Source organism: Triticum urartu, chromosome 7, assembly GCF_003073215.2.
Source record: "Triticum urartu cultivar G1812 chromosome 7, Tu2.1, whole genome shotgun sequence".
Classification (NCBI taxonomy): domain Eukaryota; kingdom Viridiplantae; phylum Streptophyta; class Magnoliopsida; order Poales; family Poaceae; genus Triticum; species Triticum urartu.
The window spans coordinates 567,293,938-567,317,029 of NC_053028.1; the positions used below are offsets into that span (position 1 = coordinate 567,293,938).

Sequence of the window (23,092 nt, forward strand, 5' to 3'; positions counted from 1 at the left end):
ACGAGACGGCCATACCTTAGACGAGACAACCGTACAGTGACGATATCATCTACAGTGTATCTGTCCCTGGGCACTGTTTTATAAAGTGCACTAGGGACAAAGAGGCATGCACATCATGTACCTGGGCATGGTGCCCCATGCCCACTTGCCCCCCACGCCACTACCTAGCTTAGGTAGTAAGCTACCACCATGCCTATATAAAGCACCCATCCATCCATTCACCAAGGAGGCCACGCCACATGCACGAGGCCGGCCACAATGACTCCCCGGGGCATCCTCACACACTCCACGCATGCATGCATGCTAGCTAGCAAGCAAGCTAGCTAGTGCACATATATCCATTCAGCCTAGCACACACTTGTGCTCATATGCATATACGGGATCAGATGCACCTGGCACTGATCTCAGATACAGCTCCAGGAGCACTTTGTACTGCCCGATGTACACCCCAGATAGATACACTCAGACATGCAGCAGTAGGAGTATTATCTCTCCGGAGAGCTCCGAATCTGGGTAAACCACCGCGTGCTACTCGCATACCCGCTCCTGGGCCTATCATCAGCAGTCTTACCCACACACTAAGCCCTTGTGGCATCTGTCGACTCGCAAGCCCCCTGTGAGAAATACCACGACAGTTGGCGCCCATCGTGGGGCGGTACTACTACTATGCTACCACGTTGCTGCTAGTTTCGCTGTCCGAGCGGGACCCCTTTTTTTTTCTTCATCGCCTCCGCCGCGCCGTCGCGCCGTCTCTCCGGTAGCGCTCGGGGGCTCAACATCGACCCGCCCCCGGAGCGGCCACGAGGGGTGGCGCGTCTTCGCCGTCGGCCTCTTCGTCTTCACCACCGCGGCGTCGCGCCGTCTCTCCGGTAGCGGTCTGGGGCTCGACATCGACACGCCCCCAGAATGGCCGTGAGGGACGGTGCATCCTCGCCGTCGGCCGCGCCTTCGTCATCATCACCGCAACGTCGGCCGTCAGTCCGCGCGCGCGCCGCGCACGGGGCCTCGTTTCGGTCGGCCGTGGCCATCCATGCGCTGCTCGCGTTTGCTTCCCTCCGCGCTGCGGCTTGCTCCGGCCAAAACACGCGTTCTCTCCTCCATATACCGTCCATATAAGCTAGCTAGTGCTAAGTCAAACAATAGTCAAACTGTCAAAGCATGGTCATACACCACCTAGATAATCCTCATATAATGGCCGGATGATTGTCACGCATTACCCATACATTTAGTCAAATGCAGCACAGGCATTATGTGTGCTCAACACACATACGAGCTCGGCTCCACTCACGGCCGCTGCTAATCGCCTGCACCGGCCGCATTGCTCGACCCGCGCGCCTTGGCTGCCGCTAGAGCTGCTCTGCCCCGGCCTGTTGCTGCTGCCAACTGCTAGTTCGGCGCCCCGTCCGCTCCGGTCCAACGCTGCATCCACCCATCACCAGCACACTGCCGCCTGCCGCTGGCCACCGCGGCCGCGCACCCCGTCGGCCGGATCTCCTGGTGGAGTGGTGGCCGTCTGCTCAGGCTGGATCCGCTCGACGCCTCTCGCCTGAGCCGGCCCCGGTTTCGGCCACGCGCCTCTTCGGCCGGGTCCGCTCACCGCCTCTCACCTAAGCCGGCCTCGGGTCGCCTGGGCCGGTCCCGCGCACGGACATCCGGCTCAGCCTGCGCGGGCCTCCCGCGTTGGTCTCCCACGACGCCGGCTTTCTGGCTTCGCCTCGCGCCGGCCTCCTGCGCCGGTCTCCCGCGGTGCTGGTCGTCCGGCTCCGCCCGCGCGTCGAGCCCTCCAGCTCCCTCCGCCTCCTGGTGCTGGCGGTCGGCTGCCTCCGCATCCGCCGTCGTGCTTCGACCGGCTGCTCGCCTGTGCCGACTGCTGGCGTCGCCCGCCACCCGGCCGGCCCTGCCGCCTGCTGGCTCCGCCCCGCCTCCCTGCAGCCGGCTCCAGCACCCGGCTCGCGCCCCGCCTTCGTCCGCGCCGGCTTCCACGCCACCCGCCCTGCCGGCTTCGTCCGCGCCGGCTTCCACGCCCCCGGCCTACCGGCTTCGTCCGTGCCGGCTTCCACGCCACCCGGCCTGCCGGCTTCGGCCGCATCGGCTTCCCCGCCACCCGGCCTGCCGGCTTCATCCGCACTGGCTTCCCCGTCACCCGCCTGCCGGCTCCTCCCGCCAACCCGGCGACCCGGCCACTTGCCAGCTCCGCCTGCCGGCACGGTGACCCAGCCGCTTGACGGCTCCGCACGCGCCCGGGCTGCGGCGTCCCACCGGTGCCTACCTTCGGCCCGCGTCCGGCGTCCCGCCCCTCGGCGCCGGCTACTGCGCTCTCACCTACCGGCTCGCCGCAGCCGGCTGTGCCCCGCGCGCCCCTGACAGCTCCCGCTGTTCGGCTGCCTGTGTCCGGCTGGAGGCAAGAAGAAGAACGAAAGAAAGATAAGAAACAGGGCCGGGTAGAAAAATGTCAAAGGGCCGGCTGCTTGCATAAGAGCCGGCTGAAGAAAAAACCGCAGGCCGGCTTGTAAAAAAATGGGGCCGATGGAAAGAAGACCGGCTGCCCACGCTGGGTGAAGAAAAAAAAGGAGTGACCGGGTGAGATGGCCGGATGCCCATGGCCGATTGGCAAGAAAGAAAAAATGTGTGTGTGCGTCCGACCGCTGGCTGCTTGTCCGGCTGCAAAGAGCGCGACTGCTGTGTCGGGGTCCGCCCACCCGGCCGGCTGAAGAAGAAGACAAAGTAGTTGTTGGAAGATCCAGCCCGACTGCTCAGCAGTCGGCCCGAATCTCGGGGGCTACACCCGGCGGGTGCGCTGACGCGCCCCCGCGAGAAAGAAGACAAGGTAGTTGCCGGAAGATCCGGCCCGACTGCTCAGCAGTCGGCCTGAATCTCGGGGGCTACACCCAGCGGGTGCACTGACGCGCCCCCGCGAGAGAGAAGACAAAGTAGTCGCCGGGAGATCCGGCCCGACTGCTCAGCGGTCGGCCCGAATCTCGGGGGCTACACCCAGCGGGTGCGCTGACGCGGCCCCGCGAGGAAGAAGACAAAGTAGTTGCCGGGAGATCCGGCCCGACTGCTCAGCAGTCGGCCCGAATCTCGGGGGCTACACCCAGTGGGTGCGCTGGCGCGCCCCCACGGAAGATTGCAGACAAGAGAAGAGTTTTGTCCAGCTCCTAGTAGCCGGCAGAAGAGAAGAATAAAGGGCGTTGCAAGACGCCTCGCCGCCTGGCCGGTCGAGCCTGACCGGCCAGGACCCCCCCCCCCTTCGAGCACCCGGAGGCTCGAAGGCTTCACCCAGCGGGTGCGCCGACACGCTCCGCGAGCGCCGAGTCGCACCGGCTATTTTCGACGACCGCGACTACACGAAAATCAATGTGAGCTCCTCGCCCGCATATTTTTGCATCATGCAAGCACGGATAACCCCGAGCGATGCTCGGGTGCTATCTCTGCATTTTTTATTACTGTAGCATCACTGTTCGCCCCGGCGCCAGCCAGAGTTGGCCCGGGGGCTGGCCGCTTGGCCTGAGACGTTAGTTCCCGCAGACGGCTTAGTACCGTGCGCGGTACCAAAGGCCCACTCTTAGTCACAGACCGCAGAGCAGCTGTCCGATTAGCAAGAGTGAACGCTGGAGGCCACCCACGTGAAAAACGCCCGGGAAGAAAAACGTTCGGGCGACCCGGCCGTTTTCCTTTGCAAGTATCTACTCAGTTGAATCTGCTCCTAGACTCTGAGTACTGTACACTCCACTTCGCGGCCCACTCTTAGCCACAGACCGCAGAGCGGCTGTTCGGCAAGCAAGAGCACAAGACAAAAAGCGGAGGGAACACGAAAAAGATTAAGGGGGCTCGGACGAAACCGAGTCGGCACCCTCCGCATAAAACTTGCAATGCTAAAAGCAAACATTTGATATATCTGCATGGACTAACTTTGTCTTTTTTCTTGACAATTTCTATGAACACTCGCCAAAAAACCTCCGCTCAACTTTGCCAAGTTGCCCGGAGGCTTGGGGGCTACTGTCGGAGTAATCGACCACGGGTACCCCGAGGACGGCAAGACGATATTTCAAGACATCGGGGCTAGCAAAGCCCCTCAGTCCGACTGTCCGGCCGCTCCTGCCGGCTCCCCGTCCCACTGCTCTGCCCGGCCGGCTGCCGACTGCCGACTGCCGACTACGCCAACCAGCCGGCTGCCGACTGCACCAACCAGCCGGCTGCCGACTACGCCAACCAGCCGGCTGCCGACTGCCGACTACGCCAACCAGCCGGCTGCCGACTGCCGACTACGCCAACCAGCCGGCTGCCGACTGCACCAACCAGTCGGCTGCCGACTGCAGCCCGAAGCGACATCAACAAGACACCGACGAGACGGCCATACCTTAGACGAGACAACCGTACAGTGACGATATCATCTACAGTGTATCTGTCCCTGGGCACTGTTTTATAAAGTGCACCAGGGACAAAGAGGCATGCACATCATGTACTTGGGCATGGTGCCCCATGCCCACTTGCCCCCCACGCCACTACCTAGCTTAGGTAGTAAGCTACCACCATGCCTATATAAAGCACCCATCCATCCATTCACCAAGGAGGCCACGCCACATGCACGAGGCCGGCCACAATGGCTCCCCGGGGCATCCTCACACACTCCACGCATGCATGCATGCTAGCTAGCAAGCAAGCTAGCTAGCGCACATATATCCATTCAGCCTAGCACATACTTGTGCTCATATGCATATACGGGATCAGATGCACCTGGCACTGATCTCAGATACAGCTCCACGAGCACTTTGTACTGCCCGATGTACAACCCAGATAGATACACTCAGACATGCAGCAGTAGGAGTATTATCTCTCCAGAGAGCTCCGAAGCTGGGTAAACCACCGCGTGCTACTCGCATACCCGCTCCTGGGCCTATCAGCAGCAGTCTTACCCACACACTAAGCCCTTGTGGCATCTGTCGACTCGCAAGCCCCCCGTGAGAAATACCACGACATATACAGTCGATTCATGCAAGAAATAGAAGCCGACCTAGATGAGAACGACTGGAAAGGTAAGTTCATACTGGATTGAGTGAAGAATTCAATTCAAAATAAATAACCAGGTCAATGTAATACATAATAGATGAAGCTGAAAACTAGTTGGCTTGACTTTATGGTCGATATGGACTCTGTACGAAGATTCCTAGGGGAAATTTTATGTGACGATAGAGTAGCTCTCATCTAGTTGGCTTGGGTGCCAATCCATAATTGTCCGTGGAGTTTTCGACATCGTCGACCGGCCGATTATTGTAGAGAGTGGTTGCAATATCGGTGAAGGAGCTTCACAACTTGAGATGGTCGAAATCAATTGTAGCATAGAATTCTAAGGGTATTGCAAGTCTCGTGGAACATCATCCAGGGTACAACCCTCCATTGGTACAGAATATTGCAACTCCATTGGCTAGCTAGTTCTAGTAGGTTTTTTGTAATGATGTGTTTCTTTCCTTTCTTCCACCCTACATGTCGGAGGTGATGTGTCGTGTGATTGAAATGCTTTTTTATTAACGTGCACCATTTTAAGTATCGTAGGTTCTTCTCCACCTCACGTAGACTCTATTTTCAAGTGTTAGGTCAAAAATAAAAAAACCAAGATGAGATTTGCCACTATGTCATTCGGCGCTTTGCTGACCTCCACATCTTCCACTGAGCCCCCCCCCCTCGCCCGCCCCCCGCCCCCCGCGTGTCCCCTCGACCACCTCATCTTTGGCCTCTTTATCTCCCTTCTAGCATAGCTTCGGATGCCAGAAGGGAGAGGAGAGAGGCCCAATCGGTATTGTGTTTATAGTAGGTGATTTTCTTTTTCTGAACAAACCAAATCTAGTGCTTGCTCTTCTCTTCTATGTGATTTCCTCTACAGTCATGGTGGATGGGGAAATAGTCATTCAAAGTGGATATCATGTCGGATCTGAGATCCTGCTCCTTGTCCCCGAGTTGGAGATTTGCACTACTCAGTTCTCTATGCCGGCCACCACCATGGTGGTGGAGGCATCAAGGAGAACAAGTGGATCACCAGGATCTGGCATTCGGAGAGAAGTTCATCATCGTTGACATTGTTGTAAAAAACTCTTTTGGCCGAAGGCGGCCTCATGGAGGGGACGTCTCTGCATCGGCGCGAGCTCATATTCTTCATCCCGGCTTGGAAGACTATGTGAAGGTAGTGTTGCAATGGTTTGGAGTCCACCCTCTTCTCTTTTTTTATTAGTTATTGGAGCTGGCGGATGCCTGCTGCACAGGCCCAACCTCCATGCAGAAACAAGGGATTGATTTGTAATTTTATGTCTTTGGAGTCCATAGGTTTGTATTGTCATTTATATTTACTAGATGATGTTGGAAATATGCCATAGAGGCAATAATAAAATGATTATTATATTTCCTTGTTCATGATAATTGTCTATTATTCATGCTTTAATTGTATTATCCGAAAATCATAATACATCTGTGAATACATAGACCACAATGTGTCCCTAGTGAGCCTCTAGTTGACTAGCTCATTGATCAACAGATAGTCATGGTTTCCTGGCTATGGACATGGGGATGTCATTGATAAGGGGATCACATCATTAGGAGAATGATGTGATGGAGAAGACCCAATCCTAAACATAGCACAAGATCGTATAGTTCGTTTGCTAGAGTTTTTCCAATGTCAAATATCTTTTCCTTAGACCATGAGATCGTACAACTCCCGGATACCGTAGGAGTGCTCTGGGTATACCAAACGTCACAACGTAACTGGGTGACAATAAAGGTATACTGCGGGTATCTCCGAAAGTGTCTGTTGGGTTGACACGGATCAAGACTGGGATTTGTCACTCCGTATGACGGAGAGGTATCTCTGGGCCCACTCGGTAATGCATCATCATAATGAGCTCAAAGTGACCAAGTGTCTGGTCATGGGATCATGCATTACGGTACGAGTAAAGTGACTTGCCGGTAACGAGATTGAACGAGGTATTGGGATACCAACGATCGAATCTCGGGCAAGTAACGTACCGATTGACAAAGGGAATTGTATACGGGGTTGCTTGAATCCTCGACATCGTGGTTCATCCGATGAGATCATCGAGGAGCATGTGGGAGCCAACATGGGTATCCAGATCTCGCTGTTGGTTATTGACCGGAGAGCCGTCTCGGTCATGTCTACATGTCTCCCGAACCCGTAGGGTCTACACACTTAAGGTTCGGTGACGCTAGGGTTGTAGAGATATGAATATGCAGTAACCCGAAAGTTGTTCCGAGTCCCGGATGAGATCCTGGAAGTCACGAGGAGTTCCGGAATGGTCCGGAGGTGAAGAATTATATATAGGAAGTGCAGTTTCGGCCATCGGGAGAGTTTCGGGGGTCACCGGTATTGTACCGGGACCACCGGAAGGGTCCCGGGGGTCCACAGGTGGGGCCACCCATCCCGGAGGGCCCCATGGGCCAAAGTGGGGAGGGGAACCAGCCCATAGTGGTCTGGTGCGCCCCCCTAGGCCCACCCCATGCGCCTAGGGTTGGGAACCCTAGGGTGGGGGGCGCCCCACCTGGCTTGGGGGGCACTCCACCCCTTGGCCGCCGCCCTCCCTAGGAGTTCCAATCTCCTAGGGCCGGCGCACCCCCCTAGGGGGCCTATATAAAGGGGGGAGGGAGGGGGCAGCAACACCTTTGAGTCTTGGCGCCTCCCTCTCCCCTGCTACACCTCTCCCTCTCGCAGTATAACAGCGAAGCCCTGCATCCACCACCACGCCGTCGTGCTGCTGGATCTTCATCAACCTCTCCTCCCCCTTGCTGGATCAAGAAGGAGGAGACGTCACGCTGACCGTACGTGTGTTGAACACGGAGGTGCCGTCCGTTCGGCGCTAGGATCTCCGGTGATTTGGATCACGTCGAGTACGACTTCCTCATCCCCGTTCTTTGAACGCTTCCGCGCGTGATCTACAAAGGTATGTAGATGCAATCCGATCACTCGTTGCTAGATGAACTCATAGATGGATCTTGGTGAAACCGTAGGAAAATTTTTGTTTTCTGCAACGTTCCCCAACAGTGGCATCATGAGCTAGGTCTATGCGTAGTTCTCCTTGCACGAGTAGAACACAATTTGTTGTGGGCGTAGATGTTGTCAACTCTCTTGCTGCTACTAGTCTTATCTTGCTTCAGCGGTATTGTGGGATGAAGCGTCCCGGACCGACCTTACACGTACGCTTACGTCAGAATGGTTCCACCGACTGACATGCACTAGTTGCATAAGGTGGCTAGCGGGTGTCTGTCTCTCCCACTTTAGATGGAGCGGATTCGATGAAAAGGGTCCTTATGAAGGGTAAATAGAAGTTGACAAATCACGTTGTGGCTATTACGTAGGTAAGAAAACGTTCTTGCTAGAACCCTTTTGCAGCCACGTAAAACTTGCAGCAACAATTAGAGGACGTCTAACTTGTTTTTGCAGCAAGTGCTTTGTGATGTGATATGGCCAAAGTTGTGATGAATGATGAATGATATATATGTGATGTATGAGATCATGTTCTTGTAATAGGAATCGCGACTTGCATGTCGATGAGTATGACAACCGGCAGGAGCCATAGGAGTTGTCTTTATTTTTTGTATGACCTGCGTGTCATTGAGAAACGCCATGTTAATTACTTTACTTTATTTCTAAACGTGTTAGCCTTAGTAGTAGAAGTAATAGTTGGCGAGCAACTTCATGGAGACACGATGATGGAGATCATGGTGTCATGCCGGTGACAAGATGATCATGGAGCCCCAAGATGGAGATCAAAGGATCTATGTGATATTGGCCATATCATGTCACTATTATTATTTGATTGCATGTGATGTTTATCATGTTTTTGCATCTTGTTTACTTAGAACGGCGGTAGTAAATAAGATGATCCCTCATAATAATTTCAAGAAAGTGTTCCCCCTAACTGTGCACCGTTGCAACAGTTCGTTGTTTCGAAGCACCAGGTGATGATCGGGTGTGATAGATTCCAACGTTCACATACAACGGGTGTAAGACAGATTTGCACATGCAAACACTTAGGTTGACTTGACGAGCCTAGCATGTACAGACATGGCCTCGGAACACAGAAGACCGAAAGGTCGAGCATGAGTCGTATAGAAGATACGATCAACATGAAGATGTTCACCGATGTTGACTAGTCCGTCTCACGTGATGATCGGACACGGCCTAGTTAAACTCGGATCATGTTATACTTAGATGACTGGAGGGATGTCTATCTAAGTGGGAGTTCATTATATAATTTGATTAGATGAACTTAATTATCATGAACTTAGTCTAAAATCTTTACAATATGTCTTGTAGATCAAATGGCCAACGTTGTCCTCAACTTCAACGCGTTCCTAGAGAAAACCAAGCTGAAAGACGATGGCAGCAACTATACGGACTGGGTCCGGAACCTGAGGATCATCCTCATAGCTGCCAAGAAAGATTATGTCCTACTAGCACCGCTAGGTGACGCACCCGTCCCACAGAACCAAGACGTTATGAATGCTTGGCAGACACGTGCTGATGATTACTCCCTCGTTCAGTGCGGCATGCTTTACAGCTTAGAACCGGGGCTCTAAAAGCGTTTTGAACGACACGGAGCATATGAGATTTTCGAAGAGTTGAAAATGGTTTTCCAAGCTCATGCCTGGGTCGAGAGATATGAAGTCTCCGACAAGTTCTTCAGCTGTAAGATGGAGGAAAATAGTTCTGTCAGTAAGCACGTACTCACAATGTCTGGGTTACATAACCGCTTGACTCAGCTGCGAGTTAATCTCCCGGATGACGCGGTCATTGACAGAATCCTCCAGTCGCTTCCACCAAGCTACAAGAGCTTTGTGATGAACTTCAATATGGAGGGGATGGAAAAGACCATTCCTGAAGTATTTGCAATGCTGAAATCAGCAGAGGTAGAAGTCAAAAAGGACCATCAAGTGTTGATGGTGAATAAAACCACTAAGTTCAAGAAAGGCAAGGGTAAGAAGAACTTCAAGAAGGACGGCAAGGGAGTTGTCGCGCCCGGTAAGCAAGCTGTCAGGAAGAAGCCAAAGAATGGACCCAAGCCCGAGACTGAGTGTTTTTATTGCAAGGGAAGTGGTCACTGGAAGCGGAACTGCCCCAAATACTTAGCGGACAAGAAGGCCGGCAAAACGAAAGGTATATGTGATATACATGTAATTGATGTGTACCTTACCAGTACTCGTACTAGCTCCTGGGTATTTAATACCAGTGCAGTTGCTCACATTTGTAACTCAAAGCAGGAGCTGCGGAATAAACGGAGACTGGCGAAGGACGAGGTGACGATGCGTGTCGGGAATGGTTCCAAGGTCGATGTGATCGCCGTCAGCATGCTACCTCTACATTTACCTACGGGATTAGTTTTGAACCTCAATAGTTGTTATTTAGTGCCAAGTTTGAGCATGAACATTGTATCAGGATCTCGTTTAATACGAGATGGCTACTCATTTAAATCCGAGAATAATGGTTGTTCTATTTATATGAGATATATGTTTTATGGTCATGCTCCTATGGTGAATGGTTTATTCATAATGAATCTCGAGCGTAATGCTACACATATTCATAGTGTGAATACCAAAAGATGTAAGGTTGATAATGATAGTCCCACATACTTGTGGCACTGCCGCCTTGGTCACATAGGTGTCAAACGCATGAAGAAGCTCCATGCAGATGGACTTTTAGAGTCTCTTGATTATGAATCATTTGACACGTGCGAACCATGCCTCATGGGTAAGATGACCAAGACTCCGTTCTCCGGAACAATGGAGCGAGCAACCAACCTATTGGAAATCATACGTACTGATGTGTGCGGTCCAATGAGTGTTGAGGCTCGTGGTGGCTATCGTTATGTTCTCACCCTCACTGATGACTTGAGTAGATATGGGTATATCTACTTAATGAAACACAAGTATGAAACCTTTGAAAAGTTCAAGGAATTTCAGAGTGAGGTTGAGAATCAACGTGACAGAAAAATCAAGTTTTTGCGATCAGATCATGGAGGAGAATACTTGAGTCATGAATTTGGTACACACTTAAGAAAATGTGGAATAGTTTCACAACTCACGCCGCCTGGAACACCTCAGCGTAATGGTGTGTCCGAACGTCGTAATCGCACTCTATTGGATATGGTGCGATCTATGATGTCTCTTACCGATTTACCGCTGTCATTTTGCGGCTATGCTTTAGAGACTGCCGCATTCACTTTAAATAGGGCTCCGTCGAAATCCGTTGAGACGACAGCGTATGAATTATGGTTTGGGAAGAAGCCTAAGCTATCGTTTCTAAAAGTTTGGGGATGCGATGCTTATGTCAAGAAACTTCAACCTGAAAAGCTTGAACCCAAGTCGGAAAAATGCGTCTTCATAGGATACCCTAAAGAAACTATTGGGTATACCTTCTACCTCAGATTCGAAGGCAAGATCTTTGTTGCCAAGAATGGATCCTTTCTAGAGAAGGAGTTTCTCTCGAAAGAAGTAAGTGGGAGGAAAGTAGAACTTGATGAAGTATTACCTCTTGAACCGGAAAGTGGCGCAACTCAAGAAAATGTTCCTGTGGTGCCTGCACCAATTAGAGAGGAAGTTAATGATGATGATCAAGATACTTCTGATCAAGCTCCTACTGAACTTCGAAGGTCCACAAGGACACGTTCCGCACCAGAGTGGTACGGCAACCCTGTCTTGGAAATCATGTTGTTAGACAACGGTGAACCTTCGAGCTATGAAGAAGCGATGGCGGGCCCGGATTCCGACAAATGGCTGGAAGCCATGAAATCCGAGATAGGATCCATGTATGAAAACGAAGTATGGACTTTGACTGACTTGCCCGATGATCGGCGAGCCATAGAAAATAAATGGATCTTTAAGAAGAAGACAGACGCGGATGGTAATGTGACCATCTATAAAGCTAGGCTTGTCGCTAAGGGTTATCGACAAGTTCAAGGGGTTGACTACGATGAGACATTCTCTCGCGTAGCAAAGCTGAAGTCCGTCCGAATCATGTTAGCAATTGCCGCATACTATGATTATGAGATATGGCAAATGGACGTCAAAACGGCATTCCTTAATGGTTATCTTAAGGAAGAACTGTATATGATGCAGCCGGAAGGTTTTGTCGATCCTAAGAATGCTGACAAGGTGTGCAAGCTCCAACGCTCGATTTATGGGCTGGTGCAAGCGTCTCGGAGTTGGAACATTCGCTTTGATGAGATGATCAAAGCGTTTGGGTTTATGCAGACTTATGGAGAAGCCTGCGTTTACAAGAAAGTGAGTGGGAGCTCTGTAGCATTTCTCATATTATATGTAGATGCCATACTTTTGATGGGAAATAATATAGAGCTTTTGGACAGCATTAAGGCCTACTTGAATAAGAGTTTTTCAATGAAGGACCTTGGAGAAGCTGCTTATATATTAGGCATCAAGATCTATAGAGATAGATCAAGACGCCTCATAGGTCTTTCACAAAGCACATACCTTGATAAGATATTGAAGAAGTTCAATATGGATCAGTCTAAGAAGGGGTTCTTGTCTGTGTTGCAAGGTGTGAAATTGAGCTCAGCTCAATGTCCGACCACGGCAGAAGATATAGAAGAGATGAGTGTCATCCCCTATGCCTCAGCCATAGGTTCTATTATGTATGCCATGCTGTGTACCAGACCTGACGTAAACCTTGCCGTAAGTTTGGTAGGTAGGTACCAAAGTAATCCCGGCAAGGAACACTGGACAGCGGTCAAGAATATCCTGAAGTACCTGAAAAGGACTAAGGAAATGTTTCTCGTTTATGGAGGTGACGAAGAGCTCGTCGTAAAGGGTTACGTCGACGCTAGCTTCGACACAGATCTGGATGAATCTAAGTCACAAACCGGATACGTATATATTTTGAATGGTGGGGCAGTAAGCTGGTGCAGTTGCAAGCAAAGCGTTGTGGCAGGATCTACATGTGAAGCGGAGTACATGGCAGCCTCGGAGGCAGCACACGAAGCAGTCTGGGTGAAGGAGTTCATTACCGACCTAGGAGTCATACCCAATGCGTCGGGCCCGATGACTCTCTTCTGTGACAACACTGGAGCTATTGCCCTTGCCAAGGAGCCCAGGTTTCACAGGAAGACCAGGCATATCAAGCGTCGCTTCAACTCCATTCGTGAAAGTGTTCAAAATGGAGACATAGAGATTTGTAAAGTACATATGGACCTGAATGTAGCAGATCCATTGACTAAACCTCTCCCTAGAGCAAAACATGATCAACACCAGAATTCCATGGGTGTTCGATTCATCACAATGTAACTAGATGATTGACTCTAGTGCAAGTGGGAGACTGTTGGAAATATGCCCTAGAGGCAATAATAAAATGATTATTATATTTCCTTGTTCATGATAATTGTCTATTATTCATGCTTTAATTGTATTATCCGGAAATCGTAATACATGTGTGAATACATAGACCACAATGTGTCCCTAGTGAGCCTCTAGTTGACTAGCTCATTGATGAACAGATAGTCATGGTTTCCTGGCTATGGACATGGGGATGTCATTGATAAGGGGATCACATCATTAGGAGAATGATGTGATGGAGAAGACCCAATCCTAAACATAGCACAAGATCGTATAGTTCGTTTGCTAGAGTTTTTCCAATGTCAAGTATCTTTTCCTTAGACCATGAGATCGTACAACTCCTGGATACCGTAGGAGTGCTCTGGGTATACCAAACGTCACAACGTAACTGGGTGACTATAAAGGTATACTACGGGTATCTCCGAAAGTGTCTGTTGGGTTGACACGGATCAAGACTGGGATTTGTCACTTCGTATGACAGAGAGGTATCTCTGGGCCCACTCGGTAATGCATCATCATAATGAGCTCAAAGTGACCAAGTGTCTGGTCACGGGATCATGCATTACGGTATGAGTAAAGTGACTTGCCGGTAACGAGATTGAACGAGGTATTGGGATACCAACGATCGAATCTCGGGCAAGTAATGTTGGGTTTCGCAGTAATTTCAAAAAAATTCCTACGCACACTCAAGATCATGTGATGCATAGCAACGAGAGGGGAGAGTGCTGTCTACGTACCCACGCAGACCGACTGCGGAAGCGTTGACACAACGTAGAGGAAGTAGTCGTAATTCTTCACGATCCAACCGATCAAGCACCAAAACTACGGCACCTCCAAGTTCGAGCACACGTTCAGCTCGATGACGATCCCCGGACTCCGATCCAGCAAAGTGTCGGGGAAGAGTTCCGTCAGCACGACGGCGTGGTGACGATCTTGATGTACTACAGCAGCAGGGCTTCGCCTAAACTCCGCTACAGTATTATCGAGGACTATGGTGGCTGGGGGCACCGCACACGGCTAAGGAATAGATCACGTGGATCAACTTATGTGTTCTAGGGTGCCTCTGCCTCAGTATATAAAGGACTAGAGGGGGGAGGCTGGCCGGCCAAGGTGTGGCGCGCCAGGAGAGTCCTCTGGGAGTAGGATTCCCCCCCCCCAATCCTAGTTGGAATAGGATTTGCGGAGGGGGAAAAGAGAGAGAGGGGGCCGGCCACCTCTCCTAGTCCTAATAGGACTAGGGGAAGGGGGAGGCGCGCAGCCCATGTAGGGCTGCCTCTTCTCTTTTCCACTAAGGCCCATCATGGCCCATTTATCTCCCGGGGGGTTCCGGTAACCTTCCCGGTACTCCGGTAAAATCCCGATTTCACCCGGAACACTTCCGATATCCAAACATAGGCTTCCAATATATCAATCTTTATGTCTCGACCATTTCGAGACTCCTCGTCATGTCCGTGATCACATCCGGGACTCCGAACAACCTTCGGTACATCAAAATGCATAAACTCATAATATAACTATCATCGTAACCTTAAGCGTGCGGACCCTACGGGTTCGAGAACAATGTAGACATGACCGAGACATGTCTACGGTCAATAACCAATAGCGGGACCTGGATGCCCATATTGGCTCCTACATATTCTACGAAGATCTTTATCGGTCAGACCGCATAACAACATACGTTGTTCCCTTTGTCATCGGTATGTTACTTGCCCGAGATTCGATCGTCGGTATCCCATACCTAGTTCAATCTCGTTACCGGCAAGTCTTTCTACTCGTTCTGTAATACATCATCCCGCAACTAACTCATTAGTTGCAATGCTTGCAAGGCTTATGTGATGTGCATTACCGAGAGGGCCCAGAGATACCTCTCCGACAATCGGAGTGACAAATCCTAATCTCGAAATACGCCAACCCAACATGTACCTTTGGAGACACCTGTAGAGCTCCTTTATAATCACCCAGTTACGTTGTGACGTTTGGTAGCACACAAAGTGTTCCTCCGGCAAACGGGAGTTGCATAATCTCATAGTCATAGGAACATGTATAAGTCATGAAGAAAGCAATAGCAACATACTAAACGATCGGGTGCTAGGCTAATGGAATGGGTCATGTCAATCAGATCATTCAACTAATGATGTGATCTCGTTAATCAAATAACAACTCTTTGTCCATGGTTAGGAAACATAACCATCTTTGATTAACGAGCTAGTCAAGTAGAGGCATACTAGTGACACTCTGTTTGTCTATGTATTCACACATGTATTATGTTTCCGGTTAATACAATTCTAGCACGAATAATAAACATTTATCATGATATAAGGAAATAAATAATAACTTTATTATTGCCTCTAGGGCATATTTCCTTCAAGTAACGTACCGATTGACAAAGGGAATTGTATACGGGGTTGCTTGAATCCTCGACATCGTGGTTCATCCGATGAGATCATCGAGGAGCATGTGGGAGCCAACATGGGTATCCAGATCCCGCTGTTGGTTACTGATCGGAGAGCCGTCTCGGTCATGTCTACATGTCTCCCGAACCCGTAGGGTCTACACACTTAAGGTTCGGTGACGCTCGGGTTGTAGAGATATGAATATGCAGTAACCCGAAAGTTGTTCGGAGTCCCGGATGAGATCCTGGACATCACGAGGAGTTCCGGAATGGTCCGGAGGTGAAGAATTATATATAGGAAGTGCAGTTTCGACCATCGGGAGAGTTTCGGGGGTCACCGGTATTGTACCGGGACCACTGGAAGGGTCCTGGGGGTCCACCGGGTGGGGCCACCCATCCCGGAGGGCCCCATGGGCCAAAGTGGGGAGGGGAACCAGCCCATAGTGGGCTGGTGCGCCCCCCTAGGCCCACCCATGCGCCTAGGGTTGGGAACCCTAGGGTGGGGGGGCGCCCCACCTGGCTTGGGGGGCACTCCACCCCTTGGCCGCGGCCCCCCTAGGAGTTCCCATCTCCTAGGGCCGGCGCACCCCCCTAGGGGGCCTATATAAAGGGGGGGAGGGGGCAGCAACACCTTTGAGTCTTGGCGCCTCCCTCTCCCCTGCTACACTTCTCCCTCTCGCAGTATAACGGCGAAGCCTTGCTGCGGTGACGCCCTGCATCCACCACCACGCCGTCGTGCTGCTGGATCTTCATCAACCTCTCTTCCCCCCTTGCTGGATCAAGAAGGAGGAGACGTCACGCTGACCATACGTGTGTTGAACACGGAGGTGCCGTCCGTTCGGCGCTAGGATCTCCGGTGATTTGGATCACGTCGAGTACGACTTCCTCATCCCCGTTCTTTGAACGCTTCCGCGCGTGATCTACAAAGGTATGTAGATGCAATCCGATCACTCGTTGCTAGATGAACTCATAGATGGATCTTGGTGAAACCGTAGGAAAATTTTTGTTTTCTGCAACGTTCCCCAACAGATGACTCGTTGTGTCAATTGGCGCAGAGAGCAACTACAACCACGACCTTATGTGAAAACTACACATCCACGGGCATAGGAAAGTTGCACATTGACTGCTAGATAGTTCCACATCAATTGCTAGATACTTGCACCTAATAGCGAAATTGCAGGGGAGCACACGGTGACCACGTTCACCGGAATCTCCCCCAGTCATTTGCATCGGAATCCCAACCACTATATTAGTCGGGATGTATTCCATGAGTCACACATCATGTATGTCCCTCTAAATATTTTCGTATAAATCACACAGCTAGAGTGACCTAACCAGTAGCAGAGAAGCAGACCCATCATCTCCAGCGGCCACTCCCCAACCACCCATCAAAACTTAAATGCGACCCGTTGTTCCAATTTGTAAGGAAAATATATTATTTCAACCTAAAACTTGCCTTAAAGTAAACGATGGGTTTCATGATTGTTATGATTTTCAATTAATAAAATGATATTTTCAAGGTGGTACTAATTCCTCAAAGTTTCATGTTACAAATTCCATAGTATTATTTATTTCTAGGAAAACCAAGATTTTATGAGATAGTTATAATGATATTTTATGTTATTTTTCATCTTTGATGAAAACCCAAGAACTTCGCGATAATAATGCCAGGAAATCTTATTATATTAATCTCCAAATTATCCTCTTCTAAAATAATTGAGAATCTAATGATACTAACTCTAGAGACTAAAGACATAAAAGTACAATTAATCATCATAGTATTATCAATATAGTAAATGCCCGACACAGACAATCCAACTTGTTGGCAATCAATGCTTGACATGGGGCCACACAGTTATATCACTGCATGCATGGTCAAATTGAGTATGCATTCCTAGTACTCCCTCCATTTTTGTATACAAGGCCATAAACCCATATTACAGGTACTAAGGCAAAAGTTAATGTCTTCTAAGTCAATGTTGCAAGCTAGCTTATCTCCTTATTTGCCATGTAAATTAATGTGTATTCTTCTCTTTCATGCACATCAAGCCAATGCTCCCACTCCCCCATGCATGCAAAAGATAGTTAATGTCCTCCTTTGCTAGTACTCCGAGGCAAACACCATTAATATTGCATCGATTAGTGTTAATGGCCTTTTATATCTGCAAATTGTTATTTTGATAGTGGCATTGTATATAAAAATGGAGGGAGTACATATTATGTCGTGTAGTTTAGTACGAGTGGAAGAAATAGTGCTTTTGCTGGAGATATGGTATTTTAGACATATTTATGGTTTGTATTAGTTAATCTGTATTATCAACCATTCAACCTTGATCATGTAATTTTATATGTACACTTAATCAGACGTTATTTGTACCAAGTCTTTGTAGCTGCATCTTTTATTTTACCTTTTACCATTTTACCTTTCCACTGTAAGTTGTCTGGCATGTTCACATTCCTTTATTTTCAATCAACTCTCCATTGAAAATTTGCACTACTTTGTCAGACACTGCGTCAATTAAATACACTGTCCAGTAAATTGAATGGGTGTGGACAGCTCTTTACTATTGGCATATACGCAAAGCGTTGTATTTGTGAAATTGCTGTTAATTTAATGTAAAGTTGCACTATCCTCAAACAAACGAGGACTGGCTTAGATTGTGGTGGGCGTCGTCTTCCTCTGCATCCCACCTAATAGGGACTAAATTACACACACAAAATTCATCGAAACATACCCAATGGGATATAGTTTCGAAGAGCACGTCGAGAGAATTCCAGCAGTGAAAATGGATTTTAATTTCGGTTTCAATTCAAAACTTATGGCTTTAAAAAATTAAAAATATGAAATAAATGTATTCATACTTGTTCAATGCAATTTGCTTTTCCTAGTAATATGAATTAGTGGACCAACACTTTTCAAATCTGGTCAAACACTCCGGATTACTAGCGAGCCAATACGCACTCACCAGACACATCCTTTTAGAAAAAAATAAAATCTAAATTAAATGCGTTCACACCTATCCATATGAATATTTTTTTCTAGTTCTAACGATACAACGACCAATATGAATTAAGTGTGTTCACACTTATTCACATAGATATTTTTCCTAGTATGGATTGGGGGGACCAACACCCAGCCACTCCGGATTAGTAGCGAGCCAACGGCCACTCACTATACACATCTTAAAAAGAATGAAATATAAATTAAATGTGTTCACACCTGTTTATATGGGTACTTTTCCTAATATGAGTTAGTAGTAGAGGGGACCAACACTTTTTAAGGCTGGCCAACCATTTCGGATTACTAGTAAGCCAACGGCCACTCGCTAAACGCATCCTTTTTTAACAACAATATAAATCTCGGATTTTTAAACATGACAAATCAACTTTTTATGTGTCACGAGCCTGGCAATTCCCTTCAGCAAGCATGACAAATCCTGACGTGTTCAATTCTTTTGCTAGGAGTAGCATTTCCGTCATTTTTTTAAGCAGGAGATTAAGAGGATGTTTGTTTCCAGGGATTATTGGTCTAGGGACTTAAATAAGTTCCTATAAGTCCCATCTAAACCAAACAGGAGGGATTTATAGGGACTTAAAGTGGGCATTTGGGACTTATGAAATAAGACTCTCAAGGAAAGACTTATAGGGACTTATAGTTATAATATGGTCTTATAGAGACTTATAAGTCCCAGTAACCATACAGGTAGAGACTTTTTAGGGACTTGGGACTTATAAGTTGGGACTAAGACTGGTCATACTGGGGAGTAACTTATACTAATGTCATGCATATGACACTAGTCTAAGTTACTACCTCCGTAGTGCAAAGTAACATAATACTAATATCATAGATTGCTTCATTTATTAGGTCATAGACTCATTTTGCCTCGGAAAGCGCTATGTTACAGTAACATATTATGTTACCACAAGCACCTCTTTCATCATTAAATACTTGCCACATAAGCAAATTTGTCTTGGGATGTGTTAAGTTACTACCTAAGTTACCCTCACTATGACTAGCCTAAGAGGGTGCTTGGATACGTTTTAGTCCCATGACTAAAAGTAGTGAGACTAAAACTTGCTTGCCTCACCCATGCTTGGATCCAAATACTAAAGAGACTAAAATCAAATTATTGAGCATTTATTATCCTCCAAACCATCCAATGCAGAACTCGCATGTGTTAAAGTAGAGGAATTAAATGAGGAGAGAGAGGGCTAATACATATTTTAGTAGGTTTCCTATGACTAAAAGTTTTTAGCCTCAAGACTAGTCCTAGCCTCTCTTTAGTCAGGAGTGCTTGGAACTTTAGCCTCTAAAAGAGACTATTTTTAGTCAGACTAAAAATAGTCCCTTGGATCCAAGCACCCTCTAAAAAAAGTTTTAGGACTTATGAACCAAACAAGACCCAATGAAACCTATGCTCCTTCGGGACCCTCTAGTGTTCAAACTATTAAAGTAAAGATAGAAATAGAAAGTCGAGTGGTCGGTCGAATATTAAAAGACCACACAATTAGTAGTGCAATTAATGAACAATAACATAAGCACGCTACACGCCATGAATGGCCATTAAAACATCTCAAGAAGCATCACACACTCACCGACACTTGTTTTTCCAGGAAAGCACACTGTCTCAACTGTAGTAGTACTAGTAGACAACTAGACATGAGAACAGGGATAAAAAATACAACCGACACTTCTTAACCAGGAAAGTAAACCGTCTGAACCAGTAGTCGTCACCAAGGATCCAATCCAATACAACTGACAGCAGCAGTATTCTTTACGCAGCAAAGTAAACCATCGAAGACCATGAATGATTTAGTTTGTTGATGATCCGATGGATGCCTTGCCTTGGCGTGCAACCCTGCTCTGCTCAGTGCTCACTCGCGTGGCTGGTTGCGCATGGGCGGGATGCTCTGCTCGTTCCGGAAGAAGTTGGTGGGATCGACGGCGGCCTTCACCTTGGCGAGCTTCTCGTAGTTGCCCAGGAAGTAGCGCTGGCCCCAGAAGCGGGCGTTCTCGGCGGCGCCCAAGCCGTCCTCCTCCTCCAGCGCGTTCTGCCCGATGTCCAGGTCCCGGAAGTTGACGTATGCCTCCCGCGGGTGCTTCGTCACGTGGTGCGCCATGAACCCGTAGAACCCGTCCAGCCAGCTCGTCGCCGCCGGCCCGCCGTCCGCGCTCATCCAGTACGCGATGTACTGGATCACGTACAGCACCCCGCGCCGGTGCGGGTAGGGCGTGGCGTCCTCGGGCACGCCGCACATGTACCCGCCGTGCGGCTCCAGCACGATCACCCCGGCGCCCTTCATCGTGAACCAGCTGGCGTAGACCTCCTTCCACACCGCCTTGGGGATGGCCTGCCGGACGTAGTCCGACTTGCCCTTGCTGAAGGTGCTCGGGCTGGCCGGTCTCGGCAGGAGCACGTCCTCCACCGGCTTGCTGTTGGTGAAGCTGAAGAAGGACAGCGCCGCCGACTGCAGCCACGTCATGGGCTGGCAGTCGGCGCTCGTCATGTTCAGCTCCGGGAAGCGGTCGCGCATCGTCGAGGCCAGCGACCCGCACTCGCCCAGGTACAGCGCACGGAACACGGCCTGCTGCCCCGTCACCATCACCGTGATCGTGAGCTCGCTGGGGAGCGCCGGCGCCACGTCCTGCCATCTCGTGAGGATGTCGACGGCGCCCTGCTCCAGCGTCCTGGCGATGTTGAACACCGTCACCGTGGCCGGGACGGGAACCAGCTGGACCTTCCACGACAGCACCACGCCGAAGTTGCCGCCGCCGCCGCCGCGGATGGCCCAGAACAGGTCCTCCCCCATGCCGGCCCGGTCGAGGAGCTCCCCGTTGGCGTTCACCAGCTTGGCGTCCACCACCCTGTCGATGGACAGCCCGTACTTGCGCATCATCATCCCGATCCCTCCACCGCTGAAGTGCCCTCCCACGCCGATGGTGGGGCACTCGCCGGACGGGAACGCGAGGCGGGGGTTGTTCTTGGCGACGGCGTAGTAGAGCTCCCCGATGGTGGCGCCGGACTCGACCCACGCCGTGGAGGCCGCCTCGTCGACGCTGACGGCCCGGAGCGCCGCGAGGTCGAGCAGGCCGAACACCTCCTGCCGCGCCGACCGGTACGACAGGCCCTCGTAGTCGTGCCCGCCGCTGCGCACGCGGAGGCGCACGCCGTGGCCGCGGCCGCACCGGACGGCGGCCTGCACGTGCGACGCGTCGGTGGGCGTCACGATGCACAGCGGCTTGGCCGTGGTGTTGACGAACTTGGCGTTCTTGATGTAGTTCACCAGCACGCCGGAGAAGCTGCTGGAGCACTGCGTGTACACCAGCTCGCCGGGGATCTTGTCCCGCACGCACTGCAGGAAGTCGTCGGAGGAGGCCATGACCAGGTGGACCGAGAGGAAGCTCGCTAGAAACGCGAGAGCCAGGCCTCTGCCTCTGAGCGTAGCCATCTTTCTTCTTCTCTGGTTGCTAAGAGAGTAGTAGTAGTGTGCCTGAACTGACCGGAGCTGGCTCCTTTATATACTGCTCTGCTCGAACACTAGTACAGTAGGAGTACTATATGTTTCCACTGGCTTACTGCGTGTGCAAGGAGCTTCGGATAGTTTTGCGTGCACGTCAGGCGACGCGTCGATTCTTCTGGTTAGTTTGTTCTAACATCGTATGGCGCGCACGTTAAACATCTTCTTAGTAGGAACGGAATCGCATCGCAGCCGATCGATTGGCAACGGCATGCTTAAGCTTGAGCTTCACTCCGGGGCGATCGAGCTTGCGGTTGGCGTCGACGCCTCAACTGACCGAACGACGCTTTTGGAGATTGATTTTGTTTCATGGCCACGCGACGGCGCGTGCAAGTTCACAACGACTAAACTGGTTTGGTTTGGGCGATCTCCAAGCATACTCCAGTTCATACACGCTCGCACGCTGAATGTGACCCAAGCAGGATTCAACAGCTTTGACGGCGACACATGCCTACATGCACTTACATGGTACATGCAGCTATCAATAATGACGTTTGTTCTAGGAGTAGATTATAAACCAGTTGGATAATCAGTGGTTTTCTCGCCAAAAAAAATGAGCAACTTGCGTCAGAATTTTGGTTGAAGCAATCAGACGCAAATGAATAAGAGGGTATTTGGATACGTTTTAGTCTCATCACTAAAAATAGAGAGACTAAAACTTGCTAGCCTCACCCATGCTTAGATCTAAATACTAAAAAGATTAAAATCAAGTTAATGAGCATTTATTATCCTTCAAACCCTCCAATCCAGAACTTGCATGTGTTAAAAGAGAGGAGTTAAATGAGGAGAGAGAGAACTAATCCACATTTTAGTAGGGGTACACCTGACTAAAAA

The 23,092-nt window shown here is 49.8% G+C and overlaps 1 protein-coding gene across 1 annotated transcript; it reads right to left on the reverse strand.

Moving 5' to 3' along the window:
• Window positions 1-20,229: 20,229 nt before the first annotated feature.
• On the reverse strand, window positions 20,230-22,240 carry LOC125522516 (berberine bridge enzyme-like Cyn d 4). Its single transcript, XM_048687569.1, has one exon. It carries the CDS (start codon window positions 22,187-22,189, stop codon window positions 20,615-20,617), a length of 1,575 nt encoding a protein of 524 aa, XP_048543526.1. The 5' UTR covers window positions 22,190-22,240; the 3' UTR covers window positions 20,230-20,614.
• Between the last annotated feature and the right edge of the window lie 852 nt (window positions 22,241-23,092).